This window comes from Rana temporaria, chromosome 1 (genome assembly GCF_905171775.1).
Source record: "Rana temporaria chromosome 1, aRanTem1.1, whole genome shotgun sequence".
Lineage (NCBI taxonomy): Eukaryota > Metazoa > Chordata > Amphibia > Anura > Ranidae > Rana > Rana temporaria.
This window is the reverse complement of record NC_053489.1, coordinates 469,706,558-469,731,077: the sequence shown is the minus strand read 5'-3', so window position 1 is coordinate 469,731,077 and position 24,520 is coordinate 469,706,558. Positions and strand designations below refer to the sequence as shown.

Here is a 24,520-nt window from a genome sequence, read left to right as displayed (position 1 = left end):
GAACATTCATATAACCTTTGATAAGCCAGCCTTGCCCCAAAATAAGACCAACTACAAGATTATATTTTTAATACACAAGCATGCACACTAGGCCAAAACTATTGTTTATTTGCCAGTGTTTCTACAGATTAACAGTGCAGTGGTTGGATATTTCAACATTCATCTTGTGTCTATTGGTGCCCTACTGATTGTCTTGGACAGGGTACATGATTGCTCTGCAGAACAGAAGAGGGTTAAATAAATATCTTAATTTTCCAACCTTCAATACCATCTTATATTGGCTATAAATACTTAGCAATGAATAGGGGAATTCCAGTCAAAACAGATCTTAGTAATCAGCTAAGTTATCCTTCAAAGGGGGTTCAACTTGCCACTTGACAGTGATCTCCACAGTGCTATAAGTTTTCTTGCTTGTGTGTTTTGCCAACAGCTGTTACAGGCCATTGCAGTACAGTAAAGAATACAGTTCTGCTAAATGCACCATGGAGATGGCTGACAGTGTGTAGCGCATACAGGAAATTTTTCCTGGCAGAGTATAAGTCTGCATATGAGGGGGTTTCCCCTTAAAATACTTCTGCCCCCTGAGCTTGGAAAAATACTGTAACCCGACTTTATGTTCTAATTGTATTACTAATTTAAAATAGAGTAAAAGTGAAGCTAAAGTAAAGCATTAATGAAGTAAAACAACTACATTTTTGCTGATACAAAAAGCTTGGTAATAACCAAGCTTACCAATGGGATACAATTGGTTCTTCTGCAAACCTCTCTGACAGCAAAAGCCTATTTATAGTATATTCAAACACTGACATATACATATTCTATAAATGATGCCACATTTTAAAAAATATACATTTTCTACCAGTCCTTTTAACCTGTTTTTTTCTGGCAGTTCGCTACCACTGGCTTTCTCTTATAGGCTATCGACAATCTACAGTCTTAGCTTCTGTTACTTCTTTTTCTTTCTATTGATTGTATAGCATCTAAACAATCTTGAGATGCCTTTGTTCAAAAATCCCATTTTTGTCTTGTTTTGTTAGTTTATTTTTTCATTTGATGTATTGTCTTAAATTTGTTTTTGTCCTTGTTGTGTTGTATGCGTGAATGTGGTGTAGTGCGCATTCTAAGCAAGTTATTTCCTGCCCGTTTTCCTTCCCAGTTTCCTTTAGCATGACGTTCAAGACTGTTTGGATCCACCAACTACACCAGCCCATTCCAATCACTCCCCCCACCTCAACCGAAGTGATTATTTCCTTCATGATTACATTATTCAGTTTCTGTTTATTTATTGCCATTTTATGTTAATATTTCTCGTTCATCTCTAAGATGATGAAGAGACAGAATCCACAGAAACGTCCATCTTGAAAAGCCATCTTGTCAATGATGAGCCAGTGCTAGCAAGCCCCGATTTGCTGTCTGAAGTCTGTGAGATGAAGCAAGATCTTATTAAAATGAGCGCAATACTAACCATTGATGCCACACAGAAACCTGGTACCCTCAAAGCCAAGGACTTTGAAAAGTCAGAAGAGGATCCTGGGGAACCATTTGAAATAGTTGAAAAAGTCAAAGAAGATTTAGAAAAAGTGAATAAAATTCTTAGAACTGGAACTTACACCAGAGAAGAATCATTACATGATGGTGCTCATTCCTCAAAATCACATAAAAGAGATGAAGAATGGGTTATTTTAGGGGATGATGAAATTGAAGAAGCCAAACTAAATGCACTACTTGAAGATGCGGAGATACCATGCATAGAATTTAAAATAGATAGAGGTCATAAACCAAAAGTAAAATCTGATATGAATGAAATGGTAAATTACCTTACTAATGACCTAAATTCTTATTCAACTGATTCAGCAGCTATTCCTGGAACTGAAACAGAGAAAAAGGAGCAGCGAAAACTGCCATTAGAAATAAAAAAACCAGTACGCAGAAAACTCAAGGAGAGACAAAGAGAAGAACTCCAAAATGCAAGTGACCGTGCAAGTCTAACAAAGTTTAGTTCTGAAGAGTCATTAGATGACGAAACAGGTCTTACTCCAACAGTTGTTCCAAGTGTAAAAGAGGTATCTCCTGTGATTGAGGAGACACCAATTGGATCAATTAAAGACAAAGTAAAAGCACTTCAAAAGCGAGTTGAGGAAGAGCAAAAGGGAGTAACAAGCACATCAAGTAAGCCACAGTTGAAAGATGTTGTAAGTGAGCCAACAAAGCAGCAAAACATTGTCCCTGTAGTTCAACCACCTGTTTCTCCTTCATCTAAAACTGAGCAACTAGAGGAAATCATGTCAGTGCGTGAGTTAATGAAAGCTTTCCAGTCAGGTCATGACCCCTCTAAAGCGAAGTCTGGGCTGTTTGAACACAAAACTGTAAAATCATCAGTACAAAAACAGACCTCTATAGAAAATAAATTAAAAGAAAAATTAATGACTGATAGCTCAGACTATGCTAAGTATAATTTGGATTATTCAGAAAAAGAACCAAGTTTACACTATGAGGAAAATGAACCTTCATCCCACCTAGACTCTGTTCAATTGAAATCTGTTTCTGAACACATCAAAACGTATGGGCAAAGCAAAATATCTCTTTCTATTGCTGAGGTAGAGATGCAGAAACACATTAAGAAAGAACCTACTGGTTCACTAGTTGAAAGTAAAGCTGTTAAAGAAAAATCAAGTATCCGGTTAAGAGTGAGCATTAGTGACCAGGATGTAGATCCACAAATCAGTCCTGATAGAAAAACATCTACAGATTTTTCTGATGTTATTAAAGAGGAACTTGAGGATAATGATAAATATTTACAATTTAAGCACCTTCCAGAAACTGAAGGTGCCCAATTAAATTTAGATCAGGTTTTAATTAGTCCATTTAATATATCATTCCCTACTGAATATGAGTCAGATGAATTCATACCTGCTTTACATTTACAAAGTGGTACATATGATGACAGCTCAGACAGCTTGAAACACGAAGCACCTGCAGATTCTCCAAGTGGCAGTTTATTGGAAGGTACACCTCATATGAGTTCAGAGGATAGTTTTAAACACGAAGGTCTTGCAGAAACTCCAGGCACGAGTCCTGAAAGCCTCTCATTTTCACCCAAGAAATCTGATGACCTTAAGCCATCAGAAACAACTACATATATGAAAGAGACTAAAGCTGTTGAAAACGACACACACCCCCTTAAGAAAACTATATCAGATAATAAAGAAGATTTGGTGAAACAGGACCAGACTATCATAAGTGAAACTGTAAACTCTACAAAATCTATAGAAACATCCATATGTACAGGTTCAGCAACACAGGACAGCATTTATACTGTCAAAAGTCCTCAAGGTCTAGAACTTAATCTATCTTCAAAAATTCTACAAGATGATGATGTGAGTAGTCCCATGGCAGATGAGTCAGTTGCAATGAGTGACAAAGATTCACTGGAAGCAAGCCCAGTGTTAGAAGACAACTCTTCTCACAAAACACCGGATTCACTTGAACCAAGTCCATCAAAAGAATCACCATGCAGTGATTCTCTTGAGAGTAGCCCGGTGGAGCAGAAGATTAAGTCTAGTATTCTCATAGGTTCAGCCCTTCACTCTAATCTAAAAGCAGATTTGGCAGCAGAGCTGATTCATCGTTCAAGACTTTTAAGAGATCCAGATGGAAGTAATGAGGATGATAGCATTGAACAAACATCACTTATGGAAAGCTCGGGAAAGAGTCCACTTTCCCCAGACACACCCAGTTCTGAAGAAATAAGCTATGAGGTTACACCCAAATCCCAGGATGCACAGGCATTTTCTATGACTCCAAAGCCCGGCATGATTCCAGAGGTTTCAGAGGAGCAAGAAGATGATTCTGAATCTGAGCCAAAGAAAAGATTTACTCCTGAAGAAGAAATGTTTAAAATGGTAACAAAGGTTAAAATGTTTGATGAACTTGAGCAAGAAGCAAAGCAGAAAAGAGAATATAAAAGAGAAATGAGACAAGAAGAATGTTCGGTAGTATCTGATTTGGATATTTCACATGAAGATGACACTGAAGTACATGGCATCAAGTTAGTGCAAGATGAAGATGTGCAAATTGTAGTAATGTCTGTGGAAAGCAGAAAAAGCTCTTCCTCTTCAGAAAGTGAACCTGAATTAACACAGCTGAAGAAAGAAGCTGATTCTGGTCTCTTGATGGATCCTGTTATCAGGGTTCAGCCTCCATCTCCTCTTCCACTGAGTGTAGAGTCTAATTCAAGCCCTGAAGAAACTACTTTTCAGCCAATTACACATGCAAAAGATGCATTTTCTATAGAAGAACATCCTCCTGTTGAATCTGACATGCAACCGATGGACTCTGAGATGATCAGACATGGAAGTACTAACTCTTCAGAAGACGAAATTATTCAGTCTAAAAAGAAAGACACTATTGATCTAACAGAAGTGAAGGGCATAGATTCTGCTGAACCAATGAGCCCTAAAGGCCTATTAGCTCAAAACTATGTAGATATTGGTGAAATATCTGAAGATTTAAAAGAGGAAAGAGCATTAAAAACAGTTTTGGACCATACAAGTGAAACAAAACCTGAAATTACTCCAGAATATCATGCCAGTCAGTGCCTACAACATACATCATATTTTGACAATGCAACATTTGCAACACAAAGTGACTGTTCTTTTGTGACACCAGTAAATCTTGACATCACTGAAGCATATAATACAGCAACTATTTTACTTCAGGATGATCATTGTTCAACACAGTTTTCTCCCAATTCACAAAAAGATGACCCTGAGTGTGACAGTAGTGATTATGTGCCTGAAATTACCAGTCCTTATGAAAATGTCCCAATAGCAGGATACTTTACAAGTGATGACATTGTTCCAGAACTAACAGATGATCAAAGATTTTTACCTTCACCACCTCCACTCCATCAAACTGAATCAAGTATACAAGATGAATGTAACTTGCAGCAAGACACAGGGACACCAAGGTGCTCTTCTTCCAGTGGTGACTATTTTAAAGGAGATGATGTGTTACAAAGTACATCAGAGAGGCAGAGTGAGAAAATTATTGTCACTAAATCTGATGCTGAGCCAGACTCATGGAGTGACATCAGAGAAGATGATGCAGCATTTGAAGCAAGAGTGAAAGAGGAGGAGCAAAAAATATTTGGATTAATGGTAGACAAACAGTCACAAGGAACAACCCCTGACAGCACTCCAGCACGTACACCCACTGAAGATGGTACACCAACCACTGAGCAAAATCCATTTATGTTTCAGGAAGGTAAACTCTTTGAAATGACTCGCAGTGGAGCCATTGATATGACAAAAAGAAATTATGCAGATGAAAGCTTCCACTTTTTCCAGATAGGTCAGCAGTGTGGAGAAGGCTTGCCAGACGAAATTAAAGAGGAAAGTGGTGAAGAAGAATCTCCAATACCTGAGAGTTTATCTGACCCCTTTTCTATTGTAGACACTGATGCAATGGAGGTATTGCAAGATACAACAGAGTCGCCGGTTGATACCCTGTCAGTTTCTGACTCCGATTTTGATGCAGCAGATGATAAAGGCTCAGAAACAGCAAAAGTAGAACATAAATCAAGAATCCCAATTAAAATGGGTATTTCTGCAGCTTCAAAAACATCGAAGAAAGAGAGTTCCGAAATAACTGTAGCAGAAATGAAATCCACAGATATTTCAGGAACACAAGAAAGCTTTGAGAGTTCATTAGGTTCTTCTTTATCATCTCCAGAGCAATCTGTGGTGGATATGAAAATACATTTTACTACTTTTCCAAAGTTCGAAACTTGTGAACGTGATGACTCACCAGATTCTTCACCAGAAGAACAAAAGTCAGTAATTGAAATGGCAACTTCAGCCAAAGAATGTAGTCCTGCCCATGCATCAAAATCAAAAATACCTATAAGGTCTACTTCTTCAGTATCTGAGGAGCATTCATCACCATCACCTGTTCCTACTGAAGATAGATTATCTACAGAAAGCCCAGTTGTGGAAGACCAAAAGCCAAAGTCTAAAATCCCTGTCAAATCAACGACGGCAAAATCTGAGCAATGCTTTACATTTACAGATGTGAAATCCATAGAACATAACAACAAACTCCCTGTAAAACAAGATTGCAGAAGCAAATCTGAGTCTGATGCCAGTATATCAGATTCTAAAATGAAAGCAACTAAAACAAGTAGCTGTACAGAGTCCCACTGTGAGTTTACAGAAAAAACAAGTCAAATTGTTGAAGGAGAAAGTACTGAAGTAACTAAGCCAAAGTCATATACTTCAAGACTGCCAGTGAAAACAAAGGATTCATCACTTTCCCAAACAGAAACAAGTGAACAGGAAAGATTCTTTGAAATGTATAAGAACTCTATAGATTTCTTTGAAGAAATTAGTGATGAAGCCTCAAAGTTGGTAGACAGACTCACTCAGGCTGAAAAGGAACAAGAGCCAGTATCTGATGATGAGAGTAGTGCCTTTGAAATTTCAGTCATTGAGAATGCTACAGTGATTGAAACTCAGCCTAGCATCCAAGAAGACATCTTTGATTCAAGACCAATATGGGATGAGTCAATTGAAACTCAAATTGAACGCATTCCAGATGATCATAGCCATTATAATGTACAAGGTATTTGCCACAAACGTGGAATTCCCTCTATTATGCATGTCATAGATTTTTTTATGTGTTTTGTGAAACATTAGATGTTGTGATTGGTTTTGTTTGTGCATGTTTTGTCTGTTTTTATGTTGACAACATCATGATTGTTTGTTAAAAGAAAAAAGAAAAAATATCTCAAGATTGAAAATTCATCAGGTTCACTGTGAAGGCCTGCATAGAATGCCCTTTGTTTACTTGCCACATATTTTCTCACCATATATACACATGTGTTTTACAAAAAAAAATGTTATGGTTTTGGGTTGGAAATTATAGTAGGAAAAATTCTGCAGAAAGCTTCTTCAGTGTATGGTTAAAACAAGAAAATATGTAATATAGTTATAAAATAATTGGTGGCCATCGACCATTTTCCTTTTGAGGAGTATAACCAATGACCAACACTAAAAACCACAAAGACTATTTGAGCATGCATTGTGATTTAACTTTAGTTAGGAGTAGTGGTTAAATGAATTGTTTAATAACCAATATACCAACTCTTTGACTTATTAGCAGGCTCAACAAACACATCATTATATAATACTTTCATACACCTGATTACCACAGGAACTGTTTTTTGCTTAGTTATTCACGGTTCATAAATAGCATGGTAACAATCTCCTAAAAAGCCCCCTCACAAATATAACTTTGTTACATGTTGCAAGGTCCATAAAGACATGGATGAGCGAATTTGGGGTGGAGTAACTTGACTGGCCTGCACAGAATCCTGACCTCAACTCAATATAACACCTTTGGGATGAATTAGAGCCAAGATTGTTAGCCATGTCTTCTTGTTCACATCAGTGCCTGACCTCACAGATGTGTTTCTAGAAGAATGGTCAAACATTCCCATAGACACACTCCTAAACCTGGTGGACAGCCTTTCCAGAAGAGTTGAAACTGTTATAGCTGCAAAGGGTGGGCCAACTGAATACTGAACCTTACGGACCACGACTCGGATGCCATTAAAGTTTATGTGCGTGCAAAGGCAGGCGTCCCAATATTTTTTGGCAATATAGTGTATTAATAAATAAGAATTTTTTAAGCATTGCATCTGTTTATATTTTTCAAACAAGTATAGGACTCAGCAGCATCCCATGAAGCCAGGCAAATTGTTCAAACATCAAAGTACTTTCATAAAAGCAGCTACAGTACATAAGAGAGAATTAGGCATTTTATTTGTGCTAGATTTCTTCAGATGGGGGTTATGATATTTCATGGGGTTGGTAGCATGGTTTTAGTAATTGGGGACCACTAAAATCATTTGTACATTAATACAAATATGAAGTAGAGAAAAGTGTTCCTATAGTTTTTTTTTGTGTAAGAAAGTATTATTTCATTTGTAGGGTTAGTTGAGTCTATTAATACAGATGGTTGTTGAGAATGTTCATTGTTTGAAAAGTGTATAATTTTACTGAAAGAAAATGTATATATTATATTATATATGATTTCTTTCTTTTTTTATGCAATTTAGATATTATATAAAAATAACTTTCACGTTCTTCTGATGCCTGAGGTATGGAGTTGTAGCTTGTGTATTTGGATATAATGGATGCCTATTAGAAGTTATGGTTGTAAGGCCAGATTTAAATTGGATCTCCAGCAAAAACATTTTATAGTTTCAGATGGGTGATGTGGGAGTGAGATACATCTGATAGATTTTGTTTTCTGTATCCTCCTTAGATACAGACATATCCAATATATTGTTCAAATACACATTTTCTAAATACAAGAAAACAAGTGTTTTAATTGAATCAGAGAGTCACCCCTGACAGTGCTACTCTCCCACTAATATACTATTCAATGCTCAGTAGATTTACAGGAACACATTTATAAAGGGAAACTGAACTCTTAATGATGTGCCTAAAAAAAGGCAGGGAGAGGACAAAAGACTAGTCATCAGTATTGGCTGCATTCTTCTGGCAGCTTCTGTTTCCTTATTTTTGACTTGTCTTGTTTGCACTGTGGCTTTGTGGAGATGAGGTTTGCAGCCTCATGTCAGAGCCTCCAGCATGCGCAAGAGTGTGCAGCACATTATTGACATCACCAAATCTCACTCCAATTGATCTACAGCTAGCAGTTAATGGGAGTAGTGCCTTAGCTCTCATACAGATATTCAGCTTTGAGGCTGTTGGCATAGGAGTGCTTAAGGCTCGTACACACAGGACGAATATTGACAACAGTTGACCCGTGTGTACAGCAGCCTAACGGCTGACTTTTATCAGATGAGCATGCTGGAAAACTGGCATCTGATCAGTGCTTGCAGCCAATGACTGGGGATGCTGATCAGTGTGTTCTGGCAGGAGGACAGTCCCCCTGTCAGAACACAATAGCTCAGCGGGGGAGATTGCTGTATGAACATTGCTTGTGTTAGTACAGTGATCTGTCAGGCTTTTTTTTTGTTCAGCCCACTGGGTTGAGCCAAAATAAATAAAAAATAACTCCCTGTGTGTGCCAGGCATTAGACATCTTCTTATACCAGGAAGTGCACTGATATTTTTTAGGTGGAACTCAAGACAAAAGTTTATTTTATTTTTTTGCTGAGGCACAGTTAACATATATAAATATTCCCTATAACATAGCAAATTGTTACCTTTTGAATTCAGATCTACTTAAATTTGCTGTTATGCACAAATTATTATGCATATTTTGGACATTAGAAAACTTATCTTTTTTATACAGCATCTGTAATTTTATATGCTGGACCCTTTCCTGTTAAGAGGTCATTTATGCCTACTTGCCCAGGCCAAATTTAGCAGCGTCTGCATGCGCTGGTTAACTTGACAATGATTTTATAACAAATTTGCATACCACATTTTTTATATTTATTTTTATTTGCTACTGTTTTAATAAAATGCTCTAATTGTTATTTTTTTTTTAAATACTGTATTCTAATTCCAGCATTAAACCTATTGCACCGCAGATAAGCACTGCAGCCTAAAGATTACATTTTTCTGAATGAAGCCTCCAGCCTGCATGTGATCACTATCTCATAGCTGAAATAGTGATCACATGATTGGTTCCTGACCTTCAGTGAAGACCTAAGCTATCAATGACAGCTGGGATTAAGAGCGTCTTGCTGCACAAAGTGTCAGCTCTTTAACCTGAAAAGGGAAAATATTTCTAAACATATACCCAGGATGAGACATTGTGCTGGGGATGGTTTATATACAGATGGTAGGCAGGAAGGGGTTAATATAGAACACATTTATATATCAAAACATTATGTGGTAATATGGATTTTCTATTTCTACACAGCTGAACTTGTATATTTTCAACAGCCAATATGTTATAATAAAAGTCAATCTCTGCAGGCCTCACATTGATCTGATTCATGTTTTCTTCTTTAATACACTCTGTTTTGAAAAAAGGTGGTAGCTTTATTTCCTAAAATTAGAAATGCATTAAGAGAAAAACATAAATTATTTTGTGATTTATCCATGCAGAAATTATAGAAAATCTCATTCATTTAGTTTAGTATAGGCTTCATAAATACAAATAATGTTACTAATGGGTTTTTAATATTCCTGTTGAAATATATGAATGATTTAAATCTTTTTTTTTTCTTTATCTTTTTTAGACAACTTATTTTGGTTTAACTTATTCTGATCATTATTTTACATTTGTAGATTTTGAGGAGGATCAAGAGAGAATAGAAAGAAGACTGGCTTATGTTGCTGACCACCTGGGCTTTAGCTGGACTGGTAAATATTTAAAAAGCTATTCCCTTGATGTTTTATGTCCCCAACTTAAAGTAGAACTATAGGCAAAACGTTTTTTTCATTTTGGATAGAGTAAGGGAGGGTTATAACCCCTGTCATATTTTTTTCACAATCTGTGTCCCATGACAGAAATGTCCCATAGCCAAACAAGAAGTGAGAGTAAATCCATACAAATTAGGGGAATTCCTTGGGGACCCCCAGGTCACCAGAACTAGTGTCCCCGTTGGAACATTTCCCCTCTATTACTTTTCTGAGGACAACCAAAAATGTGTGTTTTCCTTTACTTTCACTTTGAATGATAATGGTAAACAGGACAAATAGAGAGGGGGAATCGCCTTAACGGGGGCACAGAAAGCAGTAAAAACCTGACAAGGATTCTAATCCCTCGCCACTCCATCCATCCGTGTGTGTATATATATTTTTTTCTTAGCCAGAACATGGTGGAGTTCCGCCACTGGCCCTGAGCTTACTGTTATCTATCCTGCTTCTGTGTTTACATATAAAAGAGCACCTCTCCTGGCTGCTCCCTTCTCTACTCCTGCATTCAGGGCAGAACAAGAGAGGAAAAGCTGTGCAGTGTGTTTATGGATGGGGGGAGTGGCATCAGTGCCTTGCTGCAGCCTGGTGCCCGAATGTAAAATTTTCCCCCACTGGATGACTTTGCTGGGAGAGGCAGAGCCGCAAATGAAAGTTCACTGTGTGGAGAATAAGACGCAGCCATGAAAGGTGCTAAAGAGGAGTCGGATGCTGACAGTTATTTTTGTAGAAGTAAGCAGATGAGAGCCATGGAAGAGTGTGTGTGTGGGGGGGGGGGGTGATGGAAAGGTGATGGATATAAGGGTGCAGGGGTCAGAGCTGAGAAGGGGGTGGGGAAGTAAGATGTGAAATGGAGAATGCAGAGGTAAGGGGCTATTGAAGTGAGCCACAGAGCTTAGCTGTTTTTTTCCTTTGTAGCGGGGGTTGCAGGGATAAGCTTGTGAAGAAGGGTGCAAAGATGAGTTGTGGACAAGGGTGAGCTATGGTGGGGGGTGCAGAGGTAAGCTGTGGAAAGGGGAGGGGGTGTGCAGATATTTGGAGGTGGTCTCTGTGGCCTTGTTGTGACATCACTGCACTATATGTCCTATTGCCAGTGATGTCACAGAGCATGTCCCTGTACATTCAAACATTCATTTTAAGTGTGTGATTTAAAATTTTAACCCAATAACCCAAACACACACTTGCATACACTAGTGAAGTGTTAAGTTATTCAAATTACCTATTTGGCAGCTCCCCAAGAAAAGAGGGTGGCAATCTGCTTCCCACACTGAGTCCCATAATGTTTTTTTTTTTTTTAAGAGATGTCTGTCTGTAATCTGCCCTACTATATTTTACATATCTTTTATGGGACAGATAGAACTTTGTCTTGGTAGCAAATGTGTATACTTACATGTTTGTTTGTTTTGGAAAAAAAATATTTCTGTGTGTTTTCCAAACATTTGATTGATTGGTTTAAATTATATCATATACTCGAAATGTGATATTTTTTAATATAAATTAGCAATATGGTAACGCTCAAATGCAAAATTTGCATTTTACTTTAGGAGAACTTTATTTTGAAAAAGAAAAATGAGTTTGTGTAAACCAGTAGCATACCATTAACACAAGATCAAGTTGGGTTAGCAAGGGTATTAATTGTTATAACAGTGATTTTTTTTTAACAGGTTTACGATTGCCAACTTACATAAGCATTTGTCGCTTGTGCAGTATGTGCAGTAAATGCAAATGTCATTAAGACCATGCAGCATCAATGTTGGGACCTGGAGAATAAACCAGGGGGAGATTTTTTTATTTTGTTGAATTTATCTTTTAAAGGGTAACTGTCAGGTGCACCCCGTTGGGATCTGGAGTTCACCACAAGGTAGTGGACCCTATGGTTGACTGCTGCGGATGAATCGCTAGGTGATACAGGAGAGTAGGTACTCTGTAGTACCAACACAGATGACACTGGGAACTAAAGCATGAGATTTCCCAGGGCGCGGAATCTAAGAGCCAGTGGGTGTTCATCAGAGGCCCCTATTGGCGAGGATGGATTTAGCTGCAATCTGGCTCCAGGTCACGACCCCTAGGGCCTCCCGGCTCACGCTCATGGTAGACTACAGGGAGGTAGAGAGGAATCAGCAGACTGCGACAACAAAGGATAGTCAGGAGATAGCCAAAGGTCGGGACAACAAGCAGGTAAGGATAGTCAGGAGATAGCCAAAGGTCGGGGTAACAAACAGGTAAGGATAGTCAAAAACTAGCCAAGATTGGTAACTGAAATCAGATGTAGAAGACACATCAAGCCGCACACGAAAGCCAAACACACAATATTGATCAGCAGAGCTGGCTTGCAGTGCACAGGTTAATATAGAGTTCCCTGATAGGGGCTGGAGTGGAGCCATGCTTTGAGGAAAGATTACTTAACCACTTCCCGCCCGGCCTGTGGCCGATTTACGTCCGGGAAGTGGTTGTGAAATCCTGACAGGACGTCCATGGACATCCTGCAGGATTTCATGCCGCGCGCGCCCGTGGGGGCGCGCAGCGCGGCGATCGGTGATGCGGGGTGTCAGTCTGACACCCTGCATCTCCGATCTTGGTAAAGAGCCTCCGGCGGAGACTCTTTACCATGTGATCAGCCGTGTCGAATCACGGCTGATCACGATGTAAACAGGAAGAGCCGTTGATGGCTCTTCCTCACTCGCGTCTGACAGACGCGAGTAAAGGAGAGCCGATCGGCGGCTCTCCTGACAGGGGGGGTTCACGCTGATTGTTTATCAGCGCAGCCCCCCCTCGGATCGCCACATGGACCACCAGGGAAGCCCACCCTGGACCACCAGGGTGGGCCAAACAAAAAAAAAAAGCATGGAGAAAAAAAAAAGCTTTTTAAAAAAAAACAAAAGATGCCCATCAGTGCCCACAAATGGGCACTGACTGGCAACATGGGTAGATCAGTGCTGCCCCCCAAGTGTCCATCAGTGCCACCCCAAGTGTCCATCAGTGCCACCCCACAGTGCCCATCCATGCCCAGTGCCCACCTATCAGTGCCCATCTGTGCCACCCATAAGTATCCATCAGTGCCACCCATAAGTGCCGCCCATGAGTGCCCATCTGTGCCGCCTATGAGTGCCCAGTGCCGCCCATGAGTGCCCATCAGTGCCGCCCATGAGTGCCCATCAGTGCCGCCTATGTGTGCCCATCAGTGCCGCCTATGTGTGCCCATCAGTGCCGCCTATGTGTGCCCCTCAGTGCCGCCTATGTGTGCCCATCAGTGCCGCATACCAGCACCGACAATCAGTGCCACCTCATCTGTGCCCATCAGTACTACCTCATCGATGTCCATCAGTGCCATCTCATCGGTGCCCATCAGTGCCGCCATATCAGTGCCCGTAATTGAAAGAGAAAACTTACTTATTTACAAAAAAATTTACAGAAAAAAAATAAAAACTTAATTTTTTTTCAAAATTTTCAGTCTTTTTTTAGTTGTTGCGCAAAAAAAAAAAAACGCAGAGGTGATCAAATACCACCAAAAGAAAGCTCTATTTGTGGGGAAAAAAGGACGCCAATTTTGTTTGGGAGCCACGTCGCAGGACCGCGCAATTGTCATTCAAAGTGCGACAGTGCTGAAAGCTGAAAATTGGCTTGGGCGGGAAGGTGCGTAAGTGCCTGGTATGGAAGTGGTTAAGCAGCCAGGTGAGAGTGGTTTTCCTCTTAAGCAGAACACATGAAGAGGTAAACTGACCAACAAACATTACTGCATATCCATGACAATACCCCCTCTTACAAGGCCTCCCCCGCCTGGGCCCAGGCTTAGAGGGCAACTTCAGGTGAAACCTCCTCAACAGACGTGGCGCAAAGACCTCAGATGCAGTGATCCAATACCTCTCCTCAGGACCAAACCCTTTCCAATGCACGATGTACTCAAGAATGAATGCTACAGAGCCAGGAATCCAGAATTTGACTAACCACATACTCTTGATTATTGTCAGAGACCGGGGCCGCGGTAGGGAGAGGACGATAGAACTTATTGAGAACTGAAGGCTTCATAAGTGCAACATGGAAGGAGTTAGAGATTTTGAGGCTTTTTGGAATCTGGAGTTTGAAACAAACCGGATTCAGTTTAGAGGTTATAGTGTACGGACCACGGAAGCTTGGGGCAAACTTCAGAGAAGGAACTTGGAGCTTAATGTTCCTGGTGGAAAGCCAGACTTTGTCCCCTGGCTGTAGAGAAGGCAGTTTATGCTTGCGGCGGGCGGCAAAGCCTTTGAATTTGTCAGCAGCTGCCCGGAGGGAAATCATGAACGTCACCCCAAATGAAATTGAAAGACTCCTGAGCCGTAGCCAAAGCTGGAATATCTGGAGAACAGGTCATGGGAAGAGGGAGTTGAGGGTGTTTTCCATAAACTACAAAAAAGGGTGTTTTCTGAGAACTAGTATTTACATGATTGTTGTGAGAGAATTCTGCCCACGGGAGTAGAGAGGACCAATCGTCATGATGAGCAGAGACTAAGGTGTGAAGTAAGACCTCTAACTCCTGAGTAACCCTCTCAGTCTGTCCATTGGATTGAGGGTGGTAAGAAGAGAAAAAATCTAAGACAATATTGAGGGATTTTCAAAAGGCTCCCCAAATACGAAACGTAAATTGAATGCCCATGTCGAAAAAAATATGAGAAGGAACCCCATGGAGGTGGAAAATGTCTGGAACAAAAATGGCAACCAAGGCAGGAACAGAGGGAAGACCAGGAAGAGGAACAAAATGAGCCTTCTTGGAGAACCGATTGATTACCACCCAAATGACCGTATTATTCTCTGACAGTGATAAAATCAATGGCAATGTGAGACCAGGGATCGTTAGGAATGGGCAAGGGCATGAGAAGACCAGCAGGGGCCTGTGTGGAAGATTTAGACTGAGCACAGACATGACAAGCCTTAACGTAGTCTTTGACATCTTAGCAGAGATTAGGCCACCAGTAGTGACGACTGCTGAGCAGGAAGGAGCGGAGGAACCCAGGAGGACCTACCACCTTTGGAATCATGTCCCCAATGAAGGATCTTAGCTCTTAGCTCAGTGGGGACGAAGGTCTTGCCAGGAGGAATTTTTGACTCCAGGGTGGTAGAATGGGCAACAATGCATGAGGTCGGAACGATCGTCTCAGGTTCAGGGGTGGACTCCTTGTCCAAAGTGTCAAATGACCCAGACAGTGCATCTGCCCGACCATTGCAAGAACCAGGTTTGTACATAATCGTGAAATTAAAATGGTAAAAGAAAAGCCTCCACCTGGCCTGTCTGGGATTCAGACGTTTAGCATTCTGTAGGTACTATAGATTCTTGTGATCAGTAAAAATCGTTTTGGAGTAAGGGGAACCCTCCAAGAGATCACGCCACTCCTCAAATTTAATTACAAGAAGTTTACGATCAGAAATAGCATAATTTCTCTCTGTCTGAGATTTTTTTTTAAGAACACACATGGTTGACTTCTCTTCACAAAGGATTGAAGAAGCACAGCTCCCACCCCCATTGAAGAAGCATCCACTTTAATAAAAAATGGATCCCCAGTATTAGGTCTCCTTAAGAGAAGTCCAGAAACAGAGGCCTGTTTCAGGTCATGAAATGCAGAGACAGCTTCAGGAGGCCAGTCCTTGGCATTTGCACCCTTCTTGGTCAAAGTGATAATAGGGGCAGCAATGGAAGAGTAATTCCTTCTGAACTGCCTATAATAATGTGTGAACCCTAGAAAGCGCTGTGTGGCCATGAGGCTAGCAGGAAGAGGCCAGTTGGTAATGGCTAAGACCTTTCCAGGATCCATATGAAGACCCAAACTTGAGACAAAGCATCCCAGAAACAGCACCTCAGAACATTCAAAAGAACATTTCTCTCTGAGGCGCTGAAGTACAGTGCGGACATGGTTTCTGTGTACAAGCAGATTTTCCGAAAAGATGAGAATGTCATCCAGGTAGATGACAACAAACTGGTACAACAGACCCCTGAAGATTTAATTGATAACGTTTTGGACACAGCTTGGGCATTACACAAACCAAAAGGCATAACCGTATTCGTAATGCCCATCACTAGTGTTAAACGCTGTTTTGCATTAGTCACCTTCCCATATCCAAATCAGATTGTATGCACCTCTGAGATCCAACTTGGTGAAAACTGAGGCACCCTTCAACCTGTCGAATTGCTCAGATATTAAGGGTAAGGGATAGTCACTGCGTTTAAACCTTGATAGTCAATGCAGGGTCTCAAGGTACCATCCTTTTTGGCAACAATAAAGAACCCTGCTCCTGCAGGCGATCAGAATTTCCAGATGAAACCTCTCTTTAGATTCTCAGCGACATACTCTGACATGGCCTGGATCTTTGGGATAATGAAATCACTAGTATTAAAAAAAAGGTCCTTTTAGTAAAAAGAAAAACAGAAAAAAAGTCCAAGAATAATTGTATATTCCACCACCAATGACTTTATACAAGGTTTTCTGTGGCACACCACATACAGTAGTCAGGGACGCTTACCAGATAGTTGGGACCACCTATCGCTAGGATGGTCAAACAGACAAGCAGAATAACCTCTGTGGGTTGGTGGATGAATGGATGAATCCTCCACAGTAGTCACCCCTTACAACGGGACCTCCCAGTCATCCAGGGGTAGAAGATATTCATACAAAAAAAAGCTCCAATAGTGTAATACCATAAAGGCAGAGTTTAATGAAAAAAGGAAAGCCAAATGGCTACTTACAATGTAAAAAATTTGTATGCGCACATAAAATCATTTGCCGGCAAAGACAGAACAAGCACCCCCACTTCCGGGGTCATGTGGTGTGCAATGGCATCAGTGCGTAGCACCGCCTGACATGTTTTGTCACACGTGACGTCTTCCTGGGGCACGGGCGACTCACTGAGCCATCACTATATAGAGAACCTGGAGAAACCATGCCTCATTTTCATACAGTGGCCACAATAAATAATCTCAAGCTTCCTTGCCATTCTCCACTCTCTGCATAACCACACCTCTTTTTTATGTGTATGGCTAGATGCTTAATCACCAGCATTATCAAAAAAAGCATCAAAAATAAAAGAAAAACATATACCGTATATACTTGAGTATAAGCCGAGTTTTTCAGCACATTTTTTGTGTTGAAAATGCCCCCCTCGGCTTATACTCGAGTCACCTTTTTGCGCCTGATCTCCCGGATTTTGGAGACCCGGTACCGACCGGCCGTAGGTCCCCTGGACCCCAAACTTGGTACACATGTAGCCCCACTCTTTCTCTACAAAGTTTGTTGTCTGGGGGACCTACGGCCGGGGAGCACCGATTTTTCAAAGCCAGGCACCCCTCCTATAGACTCCCATGTTAAACGTCAGTCTAGTCATTGACACAGTGAGGCATGGACACAGTGAGGCATGGGAACAGTGAGGCATGTACACAGTGAGGCATGGACACAGTGAGGCATGGGAACAGTGAGGCATGTACACAGTGAGGCATGGACACAGTGAGGCATGCACATGGACACAGTGAAGCAAAGTGAGGCACAGTGAGGGATGCAGATGGACACCCTAGGCTTATACTCGAGTCAATAAGTTTTCCCATTTTTTGTGGTAAAATTTGGATCGGCTTATACTCGAGTATATACGGTATATATTAATAAAACTCTTTATAAAGTAATTAAAAATAAAGCAAATAATGAAATCATTAATTTTCAAAGCACCAAGGACAAAAAAACATATCCTAAACATTGACCAGAGATATGTAAAAAATATATATGAATTGAGCATGTCATTAGAAGGAAAATCTCCGCACATAAAAATTGAAAAATCAATATTGACATTATAAGTAAAAATGATTTGTATCTAAATAAAATTAAATGTCATATAATAATACTTCAAGAATTATCAATAAAACAGTCACGTCTGCATCTGCATTCAAACCCAATGGTCTGAGACATTTAACTATAAATCCAACTTATTTCGAGTTTGGAGATTTCACGTTGCCTCGATCCTCCCCTCCAATGCAAGTTGAGCTTATCAATTCCAAGGTAACAAGTACCAGCCAGGATTTTTGTCATGAACTTCCAGATAATGTCTGGAAACCGAATGGCCCTTGAAGCCTCTTTTGATATTGCCAATGTGCTCAATATACTGGAATCCACAAGGGCAGATAAGAAATTATACCACATTGGGAGTGGAACATGTAATAAAAGTCTTAATTTGAAACCTGAGTTGCACTAAAAGAGCTACATTGAGTAGTTTTTTGTTGCTAATCCCATTGACAGAACATACAGAGCAATTTTTACACTTATAAAATCCTGTCATGTTCTGAAAAAACATCAGTTTGGTATTAGGCGGATCGCACACATTAGGGGCCACCATGTCCCTAAGGGACAAGACCCCCCTAAACATCACCTGAGGTTCATCTGGTAGAGCTTTCCCTAAAATGTTATTATTCTTAAATATATGCCAATGTTTACGCATAAACTTTTTAATTAAATAATGTTGATGGGAATAAGATGTGATAAATGGCATAGAGAAATTAGACTCTCCACCATCACATTTTGGTTTTTCAGACAGAAGCCAATCTCTATCCATCATTGGAGTATTTGCCACTGTCTGTTCCAAAATTTCAGCTAAATATCCCTTATTGATAAATCTTTCCCTCAGGACAGCGGCCTGTGCCTCAAAACCTCAACAATTTGGTCGTGGGCGCATTTATTGTCTCTTAGGAACCGAATCTAACCAAGACTGATGGTGACAAGTGTCTCTATGAATAAACAGATTTCTATCGGTGGGTTTAAAATTTGTGGAGGTCAGGAGTTGATCTCCCTTTGCCCAAATTTTCAGATCCAAGAAATGTATTGTATGCTGTTTGGCTTCTTATTTAAACTCTATCCTTCTATCGTTGATGTTCAAAGTCTCCATGAAAATCCCCAAGGATTCACAAGAGCCATTCCGTAGGAGGAAGACGTCATCAATTTACCTAGTCCATAAGACCAACTCTGGTCTATCTTGGGCATAGATGATGTCCTCCTCCCATTTCCCCATAAATAGATTGGCTAGGCTGGGGGCAAATTTAGCCCCCATCGCCACGTCTCTCTTTTGAACCACAAATAGTTGCGCGTAGCAGCGAATTTGAAAAGCTCCATAATGAATGTTCATTGTTAAGAGGATAATATTGAATCCCTCTCAAGATAGTATTCTACAGATAATCTGAACTTTAGCGTAATCTAAGGTGTAATACAAAAGGCACCAAGTTGTTATTAACTTCTCTTAAAAAAATGTTTTAAAGCTATGCAGCATACCATAGACAGATAGAGGTGACTGTGTTAGATGATAATTTTCTGTTCTACTGTAAAAAAGCATATATATATATATATATATATATATATATATATATAATTTTAAATAAAAAACTTTTTTTTTAGAAGTGATCACATGACCTCATGAAGATTATTTGGTTTGACCAACCATTGGAGTACAGGCAGGCTGCAGTCCCAAATGGAATGTAAAGAAGCACACTGACCATGTTGGGATTGACTTGCTTCCATGCCCTGGTGTGGTCAGTTTGAAATAGGACAGCAGGGGAATCGGCAGAATCACCAGGGATTTCACACAAAGAAAACAATGCAAAAAAAACATACACTAAAACCACCTTCAAATTCTTGTACATGCACAGAATGTTCTAAATTGTGATTCATGTGTTGGATATTTCCAACACATTGATTCCCTGCTTGGTGGCCTAGCAGATATTATTATTATTATCATCATACACAATTTATATAGCGCCAACAGTTTACGCACAGCACAATTACAGTACAGTTCAATACAGGAGGTACAGGAGAGCCCTGCTCATAGAGCTTACCTTCTAAAGGGAGGGGGTGGTGGTACAAAAGGTAATAGCTGCAGAGAATGATTTGATGTGGGTGGCTCAGGGACAATTCTTAGGTGGGTGCGGGATAGGCTTCTCTGAATAAATTCGTTTTCAGGGATCTCCTAAAGGTGAACAGGGTAGGGGCTGATCGTACATACCGGGGCAGGGAGTTCCAGAGGATGGGAAAGGCTCTGGAGAAGTCCTGAAGGCGAGCATGGGAGGAGGTAACAAGGGAGTTGGAGAGCGGGAGGTCCTGGGAGGAGCGGAGGGGAAGATTTGGGCGATATCTGCAGATGAGGTTGGTGATGTAGATAGGGGTGATGTTGTGAATGGCCTTGTATGTTATAGTTAACATTTTGAATTTTACACGGTGGGGTAGGGGAAGCCAGTGAAGGTATTGGCAGAGAGGAGCAGCAGTCATGGATCGGTTAGTAAGGTGTATTAGTCTAGCAGCAGAATTCATAATAGACTGAAGGGGGAGGAGCCTGTGTAAGGGTAGACCATTAAGGGGAGAGTTGCAGTAGTCAAGGCTGGAAATAATCAAGGAGTGAATAAGTTGCTTTGTGGTGTCATTAGTCAGGAAGGGTCGAATTCAGATAGGCAGCAAGGGAGGAAAGCAGGAAATGTGTTTGCCCTGGGGTCCATGTTGGCTGTCTGCCTTATGTAGCTATGTTTTTTAGTTTAAAAAACACATACATATGTACGATATATGATTTTAAATTGTATTACTGCATGTATGTCTGGGTATTATTTACTAGATATTAGCTAATTTAGCAGTGTTGACTGATGCTAAGAAAAATTTAGGAAAATTGATAATTGGTTTAAAAAAAAGTGAAATATACAATGCTGTAAGTAATACTAAACTATACAAGGACATTTTATATAGAAGCAACTGTTCAGCATTCAAGATAAGATCTGCTCATATGCACAATCTGGTCTAGAGCCACTAGGTGGCACTAAATGTTCACTCTATAGAATGCTCACACTTATATTTTATATTGTTTTTCAGAGTTAGCCAGGGAGTTGGATTTCACAGAAGAGCAGATTCACCAAATACGAGTTGAGAATCCAAATTCTTTACAGGATCAGAGCCATGCTCTACTTAAATATTGGCTTGACAGAGATGGAAAGCATGCAACTGGTAAACAATGCAGCAAACAATAATTCTGATGAGGAATATGATAAAGATGCAAATCCTTGTTGTGAATATAATGCAGCATGACTGTACTATTTAATTTGAACAATGTAAAATGTAATAACATATTAGATGTTTTTATCGCATTGGTACTAATTATGCCCCTTTCACACTGACAGGTCAGTTTCAGACAAATTTAAACTGAACTACAATTTATGTCTATGTGTGATTATCCCGTTACATCCACCTACATCTGTGTCTGTTCAGTTTTTTTAAATGGAACAAGGCTGTGTGATTTTCCATTTAGAAAGATCTGAATATATGTAAATGGATGATGCCCATTTACTTCTGTTCTGTTTATGTCCGTTTTAGGCAAGAAACATTTTGTGTTTATACTTTTGTTGCCTCTAACTGGTTTATGTAAAAAAAAAAAACAGATGCAAAAAAGGATGTAGATTGATGGAAACTGAACTGCTATAAACTGATGTGAACTGAACTGAAGTGCAAACTGGTGTGAACTTAACTGAAGATGAATTTGCAAGTTGATGAAATCTGAATCCTTAGTCTTCATGCACACAGGACGTTTTGGAAACTCTTCTAAAATCCTTTCCTCCTGGCAAAAGTGTTTTGGCAGAAAAAATGGCTGCCACTTGTAAAAGTGTGTAACGTGTTATGGCGCATTTACAGGCATCAAGATGTGTAATAATTTATGTCCATTGAAATGCATTAACGCTCAAGCGCTAAATGCGCCTAGTGTTAAAAAGAGTTTATATGCATTAACATGCTTTTACAGGCATCAAGCATTTTTTCTGCCAAAACGCTGCTGCTCCTGCACTGCACCTTGCCACTAAGCACTGATAAAAGCCAATTAGGTAGATTCAGGTACCTGGGTGCAAACTTGCGGCGGCGTAGCTTAGCATGTTTAGGCTACGCCGCCGTAAGTTAGCTAGGCAAGTACATGATTCTCAATGTACTTGCCTGCTAATATACGGCGGCATAGCCTAAAGCGAGCGGGCGTAAGGGCGCCAAATTCAAATGTCTTGGAGGGGGGCGTGTTGTATGGTAATGAGGCTTGACCTCACGTTTTTCACGATTTTTTTTAATGCGCATGCGCCGGCCGCCTACATTTCCCAGGGTGCTTTGCGGCTAAGTACGCCGCACGGGCCTATTGATTTTGACGTGGACGTAAACGACGTAAATCCCGATTCGCGGACGACTTACACAATCGACGTAAAAAATTTGAATCTTGCGGCGGGAACGGCGGCCATACTTTAACATTGTTATTCCACCTAATAGATGAAATAACTTTAGGCCTGCTAATTCCTTACGGAAACGGCGTAAAACTACTGCAGCGGCCGGGCCTACGTTCGTGAATCGGCGTATCTCCTCATTTACATATTCTACGCCGACCGCAATGGAAGCGCCACCTAGCGGCCATCTGAAATATTGCAATCTAAGATAGGACGGCGCAAGCCGTCCTATCTTAGATATGTTTAAGCGTATCTCTGTTTGAGCATACGCTTAAACATAGGTTGGCGTAGATTCTGAGTTAGGTCAACTTATCTACTGATAAGTCGGCCTAACTCTTACTGAATCTACCTGAATGTGTTCAAGGACACATAGGTTAACATGCAAGGAAGTTTAGAGGTAGGAAAAAAATTATATCTGACACCCCTAGAAGCAGCTGCAAAAATGTCCAGCGTGGACACCCCTAGAAGCAGCTTAAAAAATGTCCAGCATGCATGATTCCTTATTAAACAGCTTTTTCATAGTAAAAAACGTGACTGAACCGATGATGCCCACATGAATGGATCCTTCCAGGGAGACTAGAATGGCACAATGTAAATCCTTCAGAAGGGTGTAATGAGGTGATCATGTTGTTCATTGTTCTCAATCTAGCTAGTGAAAAAAAAAAAAAGAAAGAGAAAAGTAGAAAAGGTCGCCATAGTTTCTGGGGAAAAAATAGCAATCATATGATCTACTTTCTAATATTAATATTGGCAACAATACCTTTGTTTGTAAAACATCAACCAGGTGTCAACCTTGAAGCCAAATTAGTAACTTGTTAAGACACTGAAAGATTAAGGCAAGTTTCACACGGCGTGTCCGAATGGGTCCCCCTGTCAGTTTTTCACGTAGACCTTATCAGATGGCCTCCATGGACTGGCCAGTATAAATGAACTGGTGTCCGCCTACCTCTGATCCAAACTGGTGCGCTAACGAAAAACAGAAGTGGATACATCCTCCTCCTTCTAGGCGGGTCAGATAAGAGAGCAGATGGTGTAAAAAGACAGCAGGGTCTGTTCACACCCAGTTGCCTGTAGAGAAAAGTGGACTTTGTTTATGTCCGCTCTGCATAAACTGAATGGACATGGACAGATCTCTTGCTGATCAAAATGTAGTCTACCTTGGGTGAAAGGGGCCTTATGGCTGTTTTCAGCGAATGGTTCTTATTCATGAAGGATAAGTATACTTTCCTACTAAATTCTTGAATTTTTAAGATAGAGTCACATTAATGTGAACCTAATTATGCAACAGTGAACCTTAAAGTGGTTGTAAACTTTTACATATACCCAGTAAACCGACTAGCCTCAGGTGATACATAGAGATAAAACAAATCCTCCTACATAAGTTGTACCTGTGTACCTGCAGCCATATGTCCTCTACATCTTTGTAAAACTCAGAGATTTTTCACAGAAACACAAAGCAGGGGATGGGGAGCTGAAGATACGAGTGCAATTCTCTGCAGCCTCCTTAGAAAAAAAATTTATAAATTCATAAAAAAAATTGTGCATGCTATTTTTTTTTAAAGGTGAACTTATCCTTCAATCTCTGCAACAGTGCTAAGATGCAGGCACATAAGGGTATCATAAAGTCTTTAAATTGATGCCTAGTAACCTGTGGAACCCCTTGGATCATAGGCCCAGGCTTCTATGCCATGCCTATTATCATTCAACATCTTGAATGTATGAACTGTAGTAACGGCTTTGCCGTTTGAAAGTGAAATGATAGGGAGAAAGGAGGCTAATAAAATTGATTGGAAATCATAGACAGCATGGCACTAGGATGTAAGGTACACAGGCATTGTTGCTGGCTTAGAAATGTTTTGGGTCTGGTCAGGTTAAAAAAAAGGGTTTATTA

At 40.3% G+C, this 24,520-nt stretch overlaps 1 protein-coding gene across 32 annotated transcripts in view; it reads left to right on the top strand.

Moving 5' to 3' along the window:
* ANK2 (ankyrin 2) overlaps positions 1–24,520 on the top strand; it is a 711,894-nt gene that overhangs the window by 653,944 nt on the left and 33,430 nt on the right. For 31 of the 32 annotated variants that reach the window (XM_040328781.1, XM_040328751.1, XM_040328698.1 and 28 more), the window contains 3 exons: positions 1,324–2,169; positions 10,275–10,349; positions 21,254–21,385. In XM_040328781.1, coding sequence (XP_040184715.1) covers positions 1,324–2,169; positions 10,275–10,349; positions 21,254–21,385 — 1,053 coding nt within the window. The remainder of the gene's footprint in view (positions 1–1,323; positions 2,170–10,274; positions 10,350–21,253; positions 21,386–24,520) is intronic. The other variant, XM_040328923.1, reaches the window with a different exon arrangement.